At 45.6% G+C, this 16836-nt stretch overlaps 1 protein-coding gene across 12 annotated transcripts in view; it reads left to right on the top strand.

The window, feature by feature from the left end:
* Positions 1-6552: 6552 nt before the first annotated feature.
* The window catches only part of herc1 (HECT and RLD domain containing E3 ubiquitin protein ligase family member 1), a 108291-nt gene continuing 98007 nt past the window's right edge, over positions 6553-16836 (top strand). For 8 of the 12 annotated variants that reach the window (XM_075467264.1, XM_075467230.1, XM_075467254.1 and 5 more), the window contains exons 1-2: positions 6553-6831; positions 15034-16010. In XM_075467264.1, coding sequence (XP_075323379.1) covers positions 15060-16010 — 951 coding nt within the window. In that variant the 5' untranslated portion in view covers positions 6553-6831; positions 15034-15059. Of the gene's footprint in view, positions 6832-13961; positions 14040-14985; positions 16011-16836 lie in introns of all 12 variants that reach the window. The other 4 variants (XM_075467291.1, XM_075467282.1, XM_075467203.1 and 1 more) reach the window with 3 other exon arrangements.

Genomic DNA, 16836 nt, shown 5'->3' with positions numbered 1-16836 from the left:
AAACAAAAGCACCAATTGTATGGTAATGGCTTTCCCTATGATAAAAGGCAACGGGTATTTTATTTTGTGAAAATAACAGGAAGTGCGTTGCTCACTGCGGCTAGCTTTAGTAGCGCAGAATTCGTGGGAACAAAATTGTAAACAGCCGGTATTTTGTCAGGTTTTCAACACGTTGGGGATCTAAACGACTACTTTCTCACCTGAAAATGTTTCAAATGTTGCTAAAGTTTACATAGTTTAGAGCTTAAGCGAAATCAGCTTCAGGCCGGCTGATTTCGGCTCGGGCAGGAGCGAAATGCATTGTGGGTAAACGCTCTGCATACTGTCTGATCAATGAGTAAGCAGTATGGAAGTATGCAGTTTGCACGTATGTAGTATGTAGTATGCGGCTTTGAACACAGCCTCAGAGACAAACCCAGATTATCCGTCATTTTTCAGAAGCCAGACTCCACCCAAGGCGGAGCCACAGCCTTAGAAACCAGAGCACTGACTCTGACAGTGAAGACGCTGAATCTACAGCACATAATGACATTAAAAGATGCTGAGACTCTGAAGATATCTCTGCTTAAAATCAGTTATTAGTGCCTCTGGAACCGGAAACCTGCACATCTGGAAAGGTTCCATCGATGCTGAAACGTGTAAACAGGTTCTGGAGCAACATCTGCTCCCATCCAGACGACGTCTTCTTCATGTTTCAGCAGGACAAAGTTAAACCACATCCTGCATCTGTTCCAGCTGCTGGGCTGACCTGCCTGCAGTCCAGATGTTTCACCACCGGAAAACATCTAAAAAACAGCAAAGAAGACCCAGGAATCCTCCATCGGACAGGAATGGGACAACCTTCCTCTCCCAGAGGTCCAGCAGCTGGTCTCCTCAGTTCCAGATGTTTGCAGATGTTGTTAAAAGAAGAGGGGAGGCTGCACCGTGGGGAAACATGGACCTGTCCCATCCTTTATGAGACGTGCTGCTGCCAGCAGATTAAAGATGAGCTGATGTGTCTCTTTTAGAATTAGGATTCTAAAAATTCAGAACACCCGATCACAGTTTTAAACCGTTTTCTTTAATAAACAACAGTAAATATTTATTTTTTTCTCTTGTCTCTGGCTCTGTGGACGTTTGTGCAGATGTCTGCACATAAACCTCTGATAAAATCAGTTAAAGTTTTAATCATTTGTTCAGGTTGGTTAAATGAATGCAGGAAAGTTTAAACACTAGAAAGTTAGTGCAAACATCAGTAAAAGTTCCTCTTTTGTTTACTTGCTCATACATGAGTTTATTTTCATCTTAACTACAAAATGAGTGGTCGGTGCACGGGCCGCTCTTTCCAAAAACACACGTATATGTTTCATTAATATTCTCCTGCAGGTGTTCAGCACTGACGGAGGTTTAACTGCATATTTATTGGGACGGAACTCCTTCACAGGTGGCATTTATCCTGCTGATATACTGGACTGGTGAAGTGGAATCAGCCTCGTAAGATGTTTTCACAAGAGCTGGGAGACTTAACTCGTTATTATCGTGTTAACTCGTTAATTATTTAACGCCGATAAATATTTTATCGTGTATTAACGCACTTTTTTTGTTTGTTTTTTGTTTTTTTAAATTACAAGAAAAAAAATTGGGAGGGCTTTTGTGCCTTTAATGGATAGGAAAGTTCAGAAAGACTGGAAGCAGGGGGCAGAGAGAGGGGGAACAACACGCAGCACAAGTCTGTTGCCCACAGGCTTTTATTTTGTAAAAGTCTGTCGCTCACAGGCTTTTATTTTGTAAAAGTCTGCTGCTGTCTGCTGTGGAACAGGAAAAGAAAGTAATCGGCGGATCCACCAAACATGGAGAAGGGTACGGAACTTTTACTCGGCCATTTTCATTTTAAAGTTCTTCCAGACGGCGGAGTCGACAGAACCAAAGTCATCTGTAAACACTGCCAAGTTGAATTGTCTTCTCAGCGTAGTAGTTCCAGTCTAAAATATCACTTAAAGGCAAAACACACAACTGATAGCAGCAAGTCATTCAAGGAAACAGACAGTGGAGTGAGGCTTCTACATAAAAACTACAGAAAGATGCTGATGTTAAAAGTGTGTTTGCACAACTAATGTTATGGCACTTTCATTCATATGGCAGCACATTTAAAATAAAGCTAAATGCTAAAAGCTATACACTACTTTTGGATTCATTTTTGGGATTCTGCGTACAAATTTTACAAAATTTAAAAGATTAAAAGATTAATTAGATTAAACATTTAATCGTGGCCCAGCCCTAGTTTTCACTTTCACTGTTTTTATAAAATGGCCTCTTTGATTCCTTTGAGATGTGGGCTGATGCTGGATCCTGCAGCTACCGAGCGGCTCCGTCGTCGCAGCAGAGAGAAAACGTCCTGCAGAGAAACGCTGCATCGGATCAGAGATCACAGCCAGCAGGGGCTGCTCCTCCTGTTCTGTTTCTGTCTCTCTGTGTGAAGGATGCAGCGTTGCATTCATGAGACAACATTTTCTGACTCTAAAGGACAAATCGTACACATTTGATTCCCAACAGCCGGCGGCCTGCGTATTCCAAGTGGTAAACATCAGCCAAATGGGCTTCGTTTGAAAACACAGAGCCTTTAAATTAGTGACGTGTTTAATGCCAACGCCACACCAGTACTGTTGTGTCCCGTTTGAACTTAGAAGTTGGAATTTCTGGGTTCCTGGTGGGAAATCTAAACTGGAATGACAACCAAAGTGGGATTTCAGACTCAGAAAGTCACAGTAATTCCGTTTGCCTCAGACGTTGAGCCTGGGAATGACATCACGTTACAACTTGGAGCACAAGAATGGGAAGCTGATGACCACTCATTCCGCTCTGTTTCACACACACAAACACCACAGCAGCAGGTTGGACAGTACTATGTATGCAACTGATTTAATGAGACACAAGCTGACAGAAGTGCTGATAAACAGTTTAATATTAAAGATATTAGCAGTGTTGTGCCAGTTCACAGCTTTTCTGAACTAGTTCAAGTTCAGTTCATACATGCTCAAAGTGAACAGGTCACGTTCAAAGTTCACAATTTTAATTCTGAACTAGTTCAAAGTTCAGTTCATTTTACTTTTTTCGTGAGATATTGAAATAAATACTTTTTTTTACACTACGAACTAGAAATCACTATACGTTCTTTGAAACTGCTCATTGTAGACATTTGCTCATGACACTGCAATTGTGGGTTTCTTACCAGCTGATGAAACTTGCAGCAGTACAGACAAGGTAGACCAGTTCTATACTTAGTGCAATGAAATCTACCAGCATTTAACTAAAGAAAGAATATATAATATGAAATATGTATATATTATTTGATATATATGATATTATATATACATATGTGTCTCTCTCTCTCTCTCTCTCTCTCTCTCTCTCTCTCTCTCTCTCTCTCTCTCTCTCTCTCTCTCACTACGTTGCCCGCAATGCATTGCGCACACAATGTCGAAACCATTTCTGTCTGGTGATACATGATTTAAGCGGCACCAGCGAGAATACAGGAGGGAGGAACTTTCTCTCGTTGCGTTTCAAAAGAGAAAACAGATGTCACTCAGTTTTCAATGGAAAACAAATTCCAACGTTCATTTACAGTGATGTCTGCCGTTCAGGACACAGAATGTGAACTAATTCACGTTCAAGTTCTTTATTAAAAAACGTGTTGCGTTCAGTTCAACGTTCACGAAAAAATGAGCGTGTTCAATGAACGCGTTCTTTTGAACTCGTTCACGCACAAAGCTGGATATTAGTGATGTGTAGTCGGGGAGAGGAGGGCGTCTGGTTCAGGAGACTCGGGGTCACAGCTCTGCTTTATGCAGATGATGTGGTTCTGTTGGCTTCTTCAGGCCATGACCTTCAGCTGCTCCGGACCGGGAAGCAGCCGGGATGAAAGTCAGCCCTTCCAGATCTGAGGCCGTGGTTCTCAACCGGAAGAAGGTGGAGTGCTCCCTCCAAGTCGGGGAGGAGTCTCTTCCTCAAGTGGAGGTTCATTTGGTCAGGATAATCCGATCCTTTCAGTGCCATGTGACCCCACTGAGTGGCTGTGGTGCAAAGGTCCTGGGTCGGCAGGCAGGATGTTAGTACGAGGAAGTTTGAAAACAGAGGAGTTATTTCCACGGTGGTCGTTTCAGCGAGGAGTCCACGGGGAACCAGAGTGCAGAGAGGACTGCACAGAGGAACTGAAGTTAGTGGGATAAACTTGGATAAACATGAAGAACAGGAATAGAAACCCGAATATATCACAGAGGACAGTGAGACGATCTGGTGGAGGCGGGCCGGTCCTGCTGCTCCTTCAGAGGGAGACCTGATGAGGCGTCATGTCAGCTCTGTCTGCACATTTATCTCCACATCTATGTAACGTATAAGAAATTAGAAACACTTTAAAGGGGAACTGCGGTATTTTCAACATTAAGCCTCTTTTCTGAGTCCGTTCTGAAGCAGGTTGAGAAGAATCAAAATTAGGCAAATACCGGAGACAGCAGTAAACATCAAAAAAGTGGTGAGGGGGGTTCTGAAACATTGCAGACGACTCAGAAAAGAGGCTTAATGTTGAAAATACCGCAGTTCCCCCATTAAATATATCTGTCTTTGAAGTGGACGGTGTTGCTGCCACTATGATTAAAGTGGATCCAACGTCATTCTGCTTCATCACATTTTGTAGAGCTGCAGCTGAAATTTTACAGGTTAGACTTGGGCCGTTGTTCACTTCCTGATTTACCATTTTTATCAGTTAGATGCAAAAACTGCAGCATTTTTCACATCTGGTGAGACATGACGATGTTAGGTCTGTCCTCGCAGCAGTTACTGACTGAATTTGGGCTTTTTTTGTTTGTTTTGTTCTTAAATGTAATGCAAAACTTTGTTGTTATTTCAAGATTTTATGAGATTTTATCATCTAAGATAACTGAAAACAAAATGAATCATCAACGTAACTGTCATATTTTTATGTTTGATGAATTATTTCGAGGCTCGATTGCTTTCAGATGGTTATAAAACTGTCTTGAAGCCTTTAAACAGATAAACTAGTTGAGAAACACTGATGCATGAAGAGCTGCACGACAACGGGAAAATACTGAAAGGAAGAAGCAGCGTTTTATTGTAAAAAAACATCATTACAACATGAGAAAATGATTATTAGGTAATTACAGAAAGTGTACAACGGGAAATGAAAATAAAAACGAGTGAGTGTCGGATTGTTTCCTCTTCTGGCTGCATTAAAGGTATTGAAGCCTGAGCTGAGAGCTGAACTCCTCCTCAAAGCCACTCTTTGATGCTAAGATCCCAGATTAAATTAGATCAAGTTTAAAGGTGTTCAGAAGTGCTACAGAATGAGAAGTGACACACAAAAAATCTTTTTTTAAATAAGTTCAAGTATAATCTGAAAGAAGATCATGAAAGGACGTTCCAAAAGTCCCAGCTTTCACTGTTAGTACTCATCGTTCTTCTCGGTCAGCTGTCAAAAGCATGAAACCCTAAAAAACGCCAAGCAACGGCTGACTAATGAGCATCAGAGATAAAAAAAAAAAGGGAAGTGCTGAGCTTCTCTTTGTCTGCAACGCCCAGATAACAACAAGAGCCACTGCTCAACATCACATTTTAGGTTTTACCGCCATGTTTGGTTCCTTTCTTTAAGCGTTTTATCTCCTTATATTCTGTGTCATCGAGCATCTTACATGATATTTCCTGGTGGGCTCATTCATCCAACTATAACAGGTTAGTTCGATGGTTGAACAGCCTCTAATCTAACTGCTATAATGTTCTATCAACAACTGCAATGTTTGGATGCTTGAGATCTCTTTCAGGCACAAACAGGGGAGCACTCAGAACTCTGTTCACATCAAACAGTGTCAAACAGATGATTAGTTCTGTTAGGCCGGGGGTCTGTGTGCAAGCAGTAAGACAAACCTTCAAAAAGAAATAAAAACAACAGTGAGAGGAACGGTGACACAAACACTTTCATCATTTTAAAACTCAATAAATCAAGAAGAATACATTAAAGGGATAGTTCGCCTCTTTCGACATGAAGCTGTATGACATCCCATATCAGCAACATCATTTATGAACATCTTCTTACCCCCTGCTGCGTCCTGTGAGCAGAGTTCCAGCCTCGTTTTGGTGTTGATGAAGGTAGTCCGGCTAGTTGGCTGGGGTTTAAAAAATAAAGCGTTTTGCTTCTCAGAACAATATGCGTTCCAAAAAGTAATAAATTTGTATCACAAAATCGTTCTCCAGGAAAAAGTCAGACCTCACAATCGCTTGGCCCTATTTTCTCTCCCTTCGTATCACTGCCTGCTGTGCAGACCGAAGTGCAGACTGAGCAGCAAACACCGTAACAGGCGCGGCTGTCGGCAAAAAAAGACACCTTATTTACTTATTGTGAATCTATATATCTGTCAAATATCCGAATATCCAATATCAAACCAACTTCACCACGGTTGTGTCGGGAGTTCTTTGTCTCTGAGAGCCGCTGCTGACTTTGTTTGTTATGAGCGCATCCAGCAGAGACGGACGGACAGACAGACAGCAGGGCGAGCAGGCGAACAATAGGACAGACGCACGGACAGACAGGCGGGTCCCAGGCTCCCAGCGTCACTACCCGGGGCTGGGGCTCTGAGAGGGGCTGGGACTGAGCGGACTCACTGCAGTGGAAGCTACCGGAGAGGCGGGCGGAGGCATGGGACTCCACGCACGCTGCTGTGTCCGTTCACTGTGAGCTTACGCGAGGACCGAGCTGCCTGTTGTGAGTGAAAAATGAAGCTCAGCTGGTTTATTGTGTAAAGCAACGGAGCAAAGAGGAGGAAGAGGAGGCCTTTTACGTTAACGGTGAGTGAGCTTTTAGCTAGCTGCTAGCCTGCCTGGCGCTATGATACAGCAGATACGCGGGCTAATGCCGACCCAAATAGCCCGTGTCATGTGAAATCAAACAACTCGGACGCGTTTGTGTGCAGGTATGTGTTGTTAATGTTGTTGTTACACCGCCGTGTGAAGGTGTCACGCCTGTGTTGGGCTGTTTTATGCTCCGATTAGCTGTGTGAGAAAGTTAGCTAACGTTAGCTAAACAGCGGCGTCAGTTGAAAGTGCGTCTTTTTTTTTTTGTTGTTGTGTGTGTGTGTCGCGTTTCTAATCAAAAACTGCCCAAATAAACTAGTTAATAATATCTCGGTTTATTACAACGGCCACGGAGGCTGGTCACGTCAGTAATGCGATGCCAAAGTCTGTTAATGTCAGCCAGTCTGCAGGAAAGCTGTCAGATTTAGGTGAAACTTGCTAGCTTGCCGGTGATTATCGTCACTAGAAAACGTTATTTTCTAATCTGACACAAGAAGCGGGGTCAGCGAACCGGTCTGCGGGCAGTCCGGCTCTGACACGGGTCCCTGTCTGCTGGAAACAACAGAAACCAGAACCAGAACCAGGACCAGAACCGAGCCCATGATGTAGATGAGCCACCGTTGGTGCAAACTGCCTTTTAACGGTCCCAACTGTCAACTTGTTGAAGCAGAAAGTCACTCAGCTTCAGGAAAAACACGCCACAAACATCAAATGATCTGCTAATTATCAGAGATGAACGTGATTGCTGCTCATAAAGCAGCTTGGTGCTTGGATCTGCAGCTTAGTGGATATCCAGAGGTCCCTGAGTAAGAACCCTGAACTGGCCCTGGCAGTTATTACATCATCAACTGATGCAACCGGGTTTTTTCTTCTTCTGTTATTTGGATAAAAAACACTCAAAAGTCTTTTTTTTTTTTTTAATCATTATTTCCTCTCCGTACGCTCCTTCAGTTCTAACTTTTATGTCTCAGAACACATAATCTGGTCCTCATCGGGTGTTAAATGTGGTAAAAATAACAACAACACATGACATGTTACACTGAGTCATTATTTACGGAAATAAAACAGGCAAAACGCAGAAGAAGAGTGTGGAAAACTTAAGTGAACCCCTGATCCAGCAGCTTCAGCAGCAGTGTGTGAGAAACTAAGTGAACCCCTGATCAAGCAGCTGGTAGCAGCAGTGAGTGAGAAACTAAGTGAACCCCTGATCAAGCAGCTGGTAGCAGCAGTGAGTGAGAAACTAAGTGAACCCCTGATCAAGCAGCTGGTAGCAGCAGTGAGTGAGAAACTAAGTGAACCCCTGATCCAGCAGCTGGTAGCAGCAGTGAGTGAGAAACTAAGTGAACCCCTGATCCAGCAGCTGGTAGCAGCAGTGAGTGAGAAACTAAGTGAACCCCTGATCCAGCAGCTGGTAGCAGCAGTGAGTGAGAAACTAAGTGAACCCCTGATCCAGCAGCTGGTAGCAGCAGTGTGTGAGAAACTAAGTGAACCCCTGATCCAGCAGCAGGTAGCAGCAGTGTGTGAGAAACTAAGTGAACCCCTGATCCAGCAGCTGGTAGCAGCAGTGTGTGAGAAACTAAGTGAACCCCTGATCCAGCAGCTGGTAGCAGCAGTGAGTGAGAAACTAAGTGAACCCCTGATCCAGCAGCTGGTAGCAGCAGTGAGTGAGAAACTAAGTGAACCCCTGATCAAGCAGCTGGTAGCAGCAGTGTGTGAGAAACTAAGTGAACCCCTGATCCAGCAGCTGGTAGCAGCAGTGAGTGAGAAACTAAGTGAACCCCTGATCCAGCAGCTGGTAGCAGAAGTGTGTGAGAAACTAAGTGAACCCCTGATCCAGCAGCTGGTAGCAGAAGTGTGTGAGAAACTAAGTGAACCCCTGATCCAGCAGCTGGTAGCAGAAGTGTGTGAGAAACTAAGTGAACCCCTGATCCAGCAGCTGGTAGCAGCAGTGAGTGAGAAACTAAGTGAACCCCTGATCCAGCAGCTGGTAGCAGCAGTGAGTGAGAAACTAAGTGAACCCCTGATCCAGCAGCTGGTAGCAGAAGTGTGTGAGAAACTAAGTGAACCCCTGATCCAGCAGCTGGTAGCAGCAGTGAGTGAGAAACTAAGTGAACCCCTGATCCAGCAGCTGGTAGCAGCAGTGAGTGAGAAACTAAGTGAACCCCTGATCCAGCAGCTGGTAGCAGCAGTGAGTGAGAAACTAAGTGAACCCCTGATCCAGCAGCTGGTAGCAGCAGTGAGTGAGAAACTAAGTGAACTCCTGATCCAGCAGCTGGTAGCAGCAGTGTGTGAGAAACTAAGTGAACCCCTGATCCAGCAGCTGGTAGCAGCAGTGAGTGAGAAACTAAGTGAACTCCTGATCCAGCAGCTGGTAGCAGCAGTGTGTGAGAAACTAAGTGAACCCCTGATCCAGCAGCTGGTAGCAGCAGTGAGAAACTAAGTGAACCCCTGATCCAGCAGCTGGTAGCAGCAGTGAGAAACTAAGTGAACCCCTGATCCAGCAGCTGGTAGCAGCAGTGAGAAACTAAGTGAACCCCTGATCCAGCAGCTGGTAGCAGCAGTGAGTGAGAAACTTAAGTGAACCCCTGATCCAGCAGCTGGTAGCAGCAGTGAGTGAGAAACTAAGTGAACCCCTGATCCAGCTGCTGGTAGCAGCAGTGAGTGAGAAACTAAGTGAACCCCTGATCCAGCAGCTGGTAGCAGCAGTGAGAAACTAAGTGAACCCCTGATCCAGCAGCTGGTAGCAGCAGTGTGTGAGAAACTAAGTGAACCCCTGATCCAGCAGCTGGTAGCAGCAGTGAGTGAGAAACTAAGTGAACCCCTGATCCAGCAGCTGGTAGCAGCAGTGTGTGAGAAACTAAGTGAACCCCTGATCCAGCAGCTGGTAGCAGCAGTGAGAAACTAAGTGAACCCCTGATCCAGCAGCTGGTAGCAGCAGTGAGTGAGAAACTAAGTGAACCCCTGATCCAGCAGCTGGTAGCAGCAGTGTGTGAGAAACTAAGTGAACCCCTGATCCAGCAGCTGGTTTCCTGTGGGACGTCCTCAGTCTCTCTCCTGGTTCTGGAGGAATCTTGTTCCCACTCTTTTCTCCAGCTGCTTCAGCTCATTGAGGTCTGCAGCTCTGGTTTCTGCAGCTCTCTGAAGGTCCCACCACAGCATCTCAGTCAGGCTGAGGTCTGGACTCTGACTGGACCGTTGAACACCTCGATTCTTCTCTTCTTCACACATTCTGCTGTAGATCTGCTGCTGTGTTTGGGATCTTTGTCGTGTTGATGAGCCAGTTTCAGCCCAGCTTTAGTCACATCTGACTCTAGAACACTTTGGGATCCAGAGGAGTTCATGTTGGACTCACTGGCTGCGAGGTGCCCAGGTCCTGTGGCTGCAGAACCAGCCCAGATCATCAGCCCTCCACCACCGTGCTTGACAGCTGGTGTGAGGTGTTTGTGCTGATCTGCTGTGTTTGGTTTCCTCCAAACGTGCCGCTGTGCATCATGAGCAAACATCTCCACTTTGGTCTGGTCTGTCCAAAGAACATTGTTCCAGAAGTCTTAAGGTTTGTTCAGATGCAGCTTTGCAAACCTAAACTGTGCTGCCATGTTCTTTTTAGAGAGAAGAGGCTTTCTCCTGCAGCCCTTCCACACAAGCCATACTTGTTAAGTATTTTTCTAACTGTGCTGTCATGACCTTTAACCTTTAACATGCTCACTGAGGCCTGCAGAGTCTGAGATGTAGCTCTTGGGTTTCTGACCTTGGGGTGACCTTTAACCTTTAACATGCTAACTGAGGCCTGTAGAGTTTGAGATGTAGCTCTTGGGTTTCTGACCTTGGGGTGACCTTTAACCTTTAACATGCTAACTGAGGCCTGCAGAGTCTGAGATGTAGCTCTTGGGTTTCTGACCTTGGGGTGACCTTGCTGGGACGTCCACTCCTGGGAAGATTGACAGCTGTCCTGAATGTTTTCCACCTGTGAATAATCTTTCTCTCTGTAGAACGATGGACTCCAGATAGTTTGGAAACGGCCTTATAACCCTTCCCAGACTGATGGGCAGCAGCAGCTGCTTCTCTGAGATCGTTGCTGGTGTCTTTCCTCCTTGGCATCGTGTTAACACACACCTGAATGCTGCAGAACTTCTGCTTTTATAGAGCTGCTCACACTCACTGATGATCAGTTAATCAGAGCATTGATCCTTCTGAGTTCCTGTGGAAGCAGTGAGGGTTCACTTAGTTTTGTCTCAGTTGTTGTTCAGTAAACAATAACACAGTGTGATATGTGTTCACCTGAGGCTGTATTTACTGCATTTTAACACCTTTTTTTTATTTGTTTTTGTATCATTTCTTGCCGTTTTTCCCCTCCTTGCAGTTAGATGTGTAACAGCAGATATCCACAGATGTTGTTGTTTTGCTCTCTAAAGCTGGAGTTGGTAGTTTGGGAAAGGTTTAGAAACGAATGCTGCCAACTCCCACTCTTTTTAAGGTAGTTTACTGTAAATCTGTGAGGGATCCCGCCTGTGATTGGTCAGCTAATCCCACAGAATATCCTAGATGTTCTGATGTTTTGGATTAATGTAGCCCAGAGTTAATCTCCGTGGCGCTGCTTAATGGCTTTGTGTCGCTGTGGATTGATTTGCTTCGTGTTGTCGGTGCTCCGCAGTCAGTCCAACGGTCCGCCGCATTGTTTTTTCCGTCTCTGAAAACTCTTTAAGACCAACTGAGCCGCTCTGCCTGAGAAATGATGCTGGCGGATGATTGCTGCTGGTGTCGTCTTTCCTAAACATACTTTACACGAGATGCCTGATTGCTCTGCTGAATAATCCCGACATCTCAACCTCTCCCATGTGCGCCTGAGTGTCGGGTTTGATGATTATCAACACTCTGTCGATTCTAATCATCCACAACAGAGCGATGACCCTCAGGAATCCCACACATCTCATCAGATTGTTAAAGCTGGTTCAGAATGGTTAACCTCAACCCAAAGCCGGGGGAAACGGGAGGGTTGGCTGCAGAGACGTCTGTAACTAACGTCTGTAACTAACGTCTGTAACGAACGTCTGAAACTAACGTCTGAAACTAACGTCTGAAACGAACGTCTGTAACGAACGTCTGTAACGAACGTCTGAAACTAACGTCTGTAACTAACGTCTGAAACGAACGTCTGTAACGAACGTCTGAAACGAACGTCTGTAACGAACGTCTGTAACGAACGTCTGAAACGAACGTCTGAAACGAACGTCTGTAACGAACGTCTGAAACTAACGTCTGAAACGAACGTCTGTAACGAACGTCTGTAACGAACGTCTGAAACTAACGTCTGAAACTAACGTCTGTAACTAACGTCTGTAACGAACGTCTGAAACGAACGTCTGTAACGAACGTCTGAAACGAACGTCTGTAACGAACGTCTGTAACGAACGTCTGTAACGAACGTCTGTAACGAACGTCTGAAACGAACGTCTGTAACGAACGTCTGTAACGAACGTCTGAAACTAACGTCTGAAACGAACGTCTGAAACGAACGTCTGTAACGAACGTCTGTAACGAACGTCTGTAACGAACGTCTGTAACGAACGTCTGAAACGAACGTCTGAAACTAACGTCTGTAACGAACGTCTGTAACTAACGTCTGTAACGAACGTCTGAAACGAACGTCTGAAACTAACGTCTGTAACGAACGTCTGAAACTAACGTCTGAAACGAACGTCTGTAACGAACGTCTGTAACGAACGTCTGTAACGAACGTCTGAAACTAACGTCTGTAACGAACGTCTGTAACGAACGTCTGTAACGAACGTCTGAAACTAACGTCTGTAACGAACGTCTGAAACGAACGTCTGTAACGAACGTCTGTAACGAACGTCTGTAACGAACGTCTGAAACTAACGTCTGAAACGAACGTCTGTAACGAACGTCTGTAACGAACGTCTGTAACGAACGTCTGTAACGAACGTCTGTAACGAACGTCTGTAACGAACGTCTGAAACTAACGTCTGAAACGAACGTCTGTAACGAACGTCTGTAACGAACGTCTGTAACGAACGTCTGTAACGAACGTCTGAAACGAACGTCTGTAACGAACGTCTGTAACGAACGTCTGTAACGAACGTCTGTAACGAACGTCTGTAACGAACGTCTGTAACGAACGTCTGAAACGAACGTCTGTAACGAACGTCTGTAACGAACGTCTGTAACGAACGTCTGAAACTAACGTCTGTAACGAACGTCTGTAACGAACGTCTGTAACGAACGTCTGTAACGAACGTCTGAAACTAACGTCTGTAACGAACGTCTGTAACGAACGTCTGTAACGAACGTCTGAAACTAACGTCTGTAACGAACGTCTGTAACGAACGTCTGTAACGAACGTCTGAAACGAACGTCTGAAACGAACGTCTGTAACGAACGTCTGTAACGAACGTCTGAAACGAACGTCTGAAACGAACGTCTGTAACGAACGTCTGTAACGAACGTCTGAAACGAACGTCTGAAACGAACGTCTGAAACGAACGTCTGAAACGAACGTCTGAAACGAACGTACGTCTGTAACGAACGTCTGTAACGAACGTCTGTAACGAACGTCTGAAACTAACGTCTGAAACTAACGTCTGTAACGAACGTCTGTAACGAACGTCTGTAACGAACGTCTGAAACGAACGTCTGTAACGAACGTCTGTAACGAACGTCTGTAACGAACGTCTGTCTGCTTCTGGTGCGTTAAAGGGATAGTTCGCCTCTTTTGACATGAAGCTGTATGACATCCCATATCAGCAACATCATTTCTGAACATCTTCTTGCTGCGTCCTGTGAGCAGAGTTCCAGCCTCGTTTTGGTGTTGATGAAAGTAGTCCGGCTAGTTGGCTGGGGTTTAAAAAATAAAGCGTTTTGCTTCTCAAAACAATATGCGTTCAACAGAGTAATACATTTGCATCACAAAATGGTTCTCCAGGAAAAAGTCAGACCTCACAATCTCTTGGCCCTATTTTCTCTCCCTTCGTATCACTGCCTGCTGTGCAGACCGAGCAGCAAACATCGTAATAGGTGCGGCTATCGCTAGGTGGCTGGACGCATATATATATATTAAATGTATAATACATATATAATTTATATCTATATGTTTCTTTGATTTGTAGCAAATCTTTGTGGAGAGCTTTGTCTTTTCATGGAAAATCTACGTTCCTGTAATAGGAGGAAACATCTTAAACCCAGAGGTACTTACATCGGACCAGTTGTTTTTTTTTTTTATTTTTAATCTAATTAATCACATGATTTCCCTGATTAATCGCATTTGTACACAAAATCCAAAAATGAATCCAAAAGTAGTGTATAGCTTTTAGCATTTAGCTTTATTTTAAATGTGCTGCCATATGAATGAAAGTGCCATAACATTTGTTGTGCAAACACACTTTTAACATCAGCATCTTTCTGTAGTTTTTATGTAGAAGCCTCGCTCCACTGTCTGTTTCCTTGAATGACTTGCTGCTATCAGTTGTGTGTTTTGCCTTTAAGTGATATTTTAGACTGGAACTACTACGCTGAGAAGACAATTCAACTTGGCAGTGTTTACAGATGACTTTGGTTCTGTCGACTCCGCCGTCTGGAAGAACTTTAAAATGAAAATGGCCGAGTAAAAGTTCCGTACCCTTCTCCATGTTTGGTGGATCCGCCGATTACTTTCTTTTCCTGTTCCACAGCAGCAGACTTTTACAAAATAAAAGCCTGTGAGCAACAGACTTTTACAAAATAAAAGCATATAAAACAGGGCTGGTCCGTGGCGTAGAGGGTTTAGCAGGCGCCCCATGTACAGAGGCTATAGTCCTCGCTGCAGCTGGCCCCAGTTCGAGTCCCGCATCTGACGGCCCTGTGCTGCATGTCGTTCCCCCTCTCTCTGCTCCCTGCTTCCTGTCTCTCTGAACTTTCCTATCCATTAAAGGCACAAAAGCCCCAAAAAATAAATTTTTTTAAATTTAAAAAAATAAAACAAAAAAAACATGCGTCAATGCGCGCTAAAATAATTATCGCCGTTAAATAATCAATGCGTTAACGCAATAATAACTAGTTGACTCGCCCAGCCTTAATGCTCCTACTTTTAGATTATATGATGGTTTGTAGCAGCACGTGTCCATTTCAGGTAAAACCTGTGTTCCTGTTTCACAGATAACATGGATGTTAAATATGACGGTGTTTCCCTGTGGTGGTTTTCAGGACTGATGGCTCCAGAGTGACATGCCATGGCTTTAATGATCCCCCCGGTGAAGCTCAAGTGGCTGGAGCACCTCAACAGCTCATGGATCACGGAGGACAGCGAGTCCATAGCCACGCGGGAGGGAGTCTCGGTGCTCTACTCTAAGCTGCTGGCCAACAAAGAGGCGGTGCTGCTTCCCCAGCAGGTTCTGTGCCTGAAGGGCCCCCAGCTGCCCGACTTTGAGCGCGAGTCGCTCTCCAGCGACGAGCAGGAACACTACCTGGATGCTCTGCTCAGCAGCCAGCTGGCCTTGGCCAAGATGGTGTGCTCCGACTCCCCGTTCGCGGCCGCCCTGCGGAAGCGCGTGCTGGTGCTGCAGCGCATCTTCTACGCGCTTTCCAACAAGTACCACGACAAGGGGAAGGTGAAGCAGCAGCAGCACTCCCCGGAGAGCAGCTCGGGCTCGGCCGACATGCACTCCGTCAGCGAGCGGCCGCGCTCCAGCACCGACGCCCTCATCGAGATGGGCGTCCGCACCGGCCTCAGCCTTCTGTTCGCCCTGCTGCGCCAGAGCTGGATGATGCCCCCCCCGCCCGGTCCCGGCGGAGGTCCCGGGGGCAACATAAACTTGTGTAACGACGTCATCCACACGGCCATCGACGTGGTGAGCTCGCTGCCACCCCTTTCGTTGGCGAACGAGAGCAAGATCCCGCCGATGGGTCTGGACTGCCTGGCTCAGGTCACCACCTTCCTGAAAGGCGTGACCATGCCGAACTCTGGGGCCGACACGTTGGGCCGCCGGCTGGCCTCTGAGCTGCTGCTGGGGCTGGCCTCGCAGAGGGGCTCCCTGCGCTACCTGCTGGAGTGGATCGAGATGGCGCTGGCCGCGTCGGCTGTGGTCAGCACCATGGAGCACAGCAAGCTGCTGCAGAGCCAAGAGGGCCTCATGGGCTACGACTGCTTCATGAACATCCTCATGCAGATGAGGCGCTCTTTGGTGAGTAAATCACAGCAACACAAAGAACACCAGAGTCAGTGGCTGTGTTTGAAACCGCATACTGCATACTCATCGATCAGACGGTATGCAGAGCGTTTACCCACAATGCATTTCGCTCCTGCCCGAGCCGAAATCAGCCGGCCTGAAGCTGATTTCCCTTAAGCTCTAAACTCTGTAAACTTTAGCAACATTTGAAACATTTTCAGGTCAGAAAGTAGTCGTTTAGATCCCCAACGTGTTGAAAACCTGACAAAATACCGGCTGTTTACAATTTTGTTCCCACGAATTCGGCGCTACTAAAGCTAGCCGCAGTGAGCAACGCACTTCCGGTTATTTTCACAAAATAAAATACCCGCTGCCTTTTATCATAGGGAAAGCCATTACCATACAATTGGTGCTTTTGTTTTGAAAACAGGAAGTGAACCTATCCTCGTTGTAGCTAGCTTGAAACTGCCGTTTTGACAGGAAATGACGTTCGGCGACGTCACGTTACGTTGCATCTTGGGTAGTTTGAGTATGAGTAGTAACCTCATGATGCATACCCAACATTTTGGAGAATCTAGTATGCATCTGGTATGCAGTATGCAGTATGGAAGTATGTAGTATTGCGGTTTCTAACACAGCCAAAGAGGCCTCACAGCCTGGCTGCTAAGATGTGGATATGTGATAAGTGAGACTCAAAGCGCAGGCTGGGAATGAAACTGGAGATCTTTAAGTTGTTATATCATTTGTTTCCCACGGATTTGTTCTCTGAAATGTGTTACGTAATGTTGGTCGCTCTCTATCAGATTTAACGGTTCACAGATCATTATAAACTGTGTGCGCT

Source organism: Odontesthes bonariensis, chromosome 1 (genome assembly GCF_027942865.1).
Source record: "Odontesthes bonariensis isolate fOdoBon6 chromosome 1, fOdoBon6.hap1, whole genome shotgun sequence".
NCBI classification, from domain to species: domain Eukaryota; kingdom Metazoa; phylum Chordata; class Actinopteri; order Atheriniformes; family Atherinopsidae; genus Odontesthes; species Odontesthes bonariensis.
The sequence above is the reverse complement of the archived record's forward strand: the minus strand, read 5'-3'. Positions and strand labels throughout refer to the sequence as shown.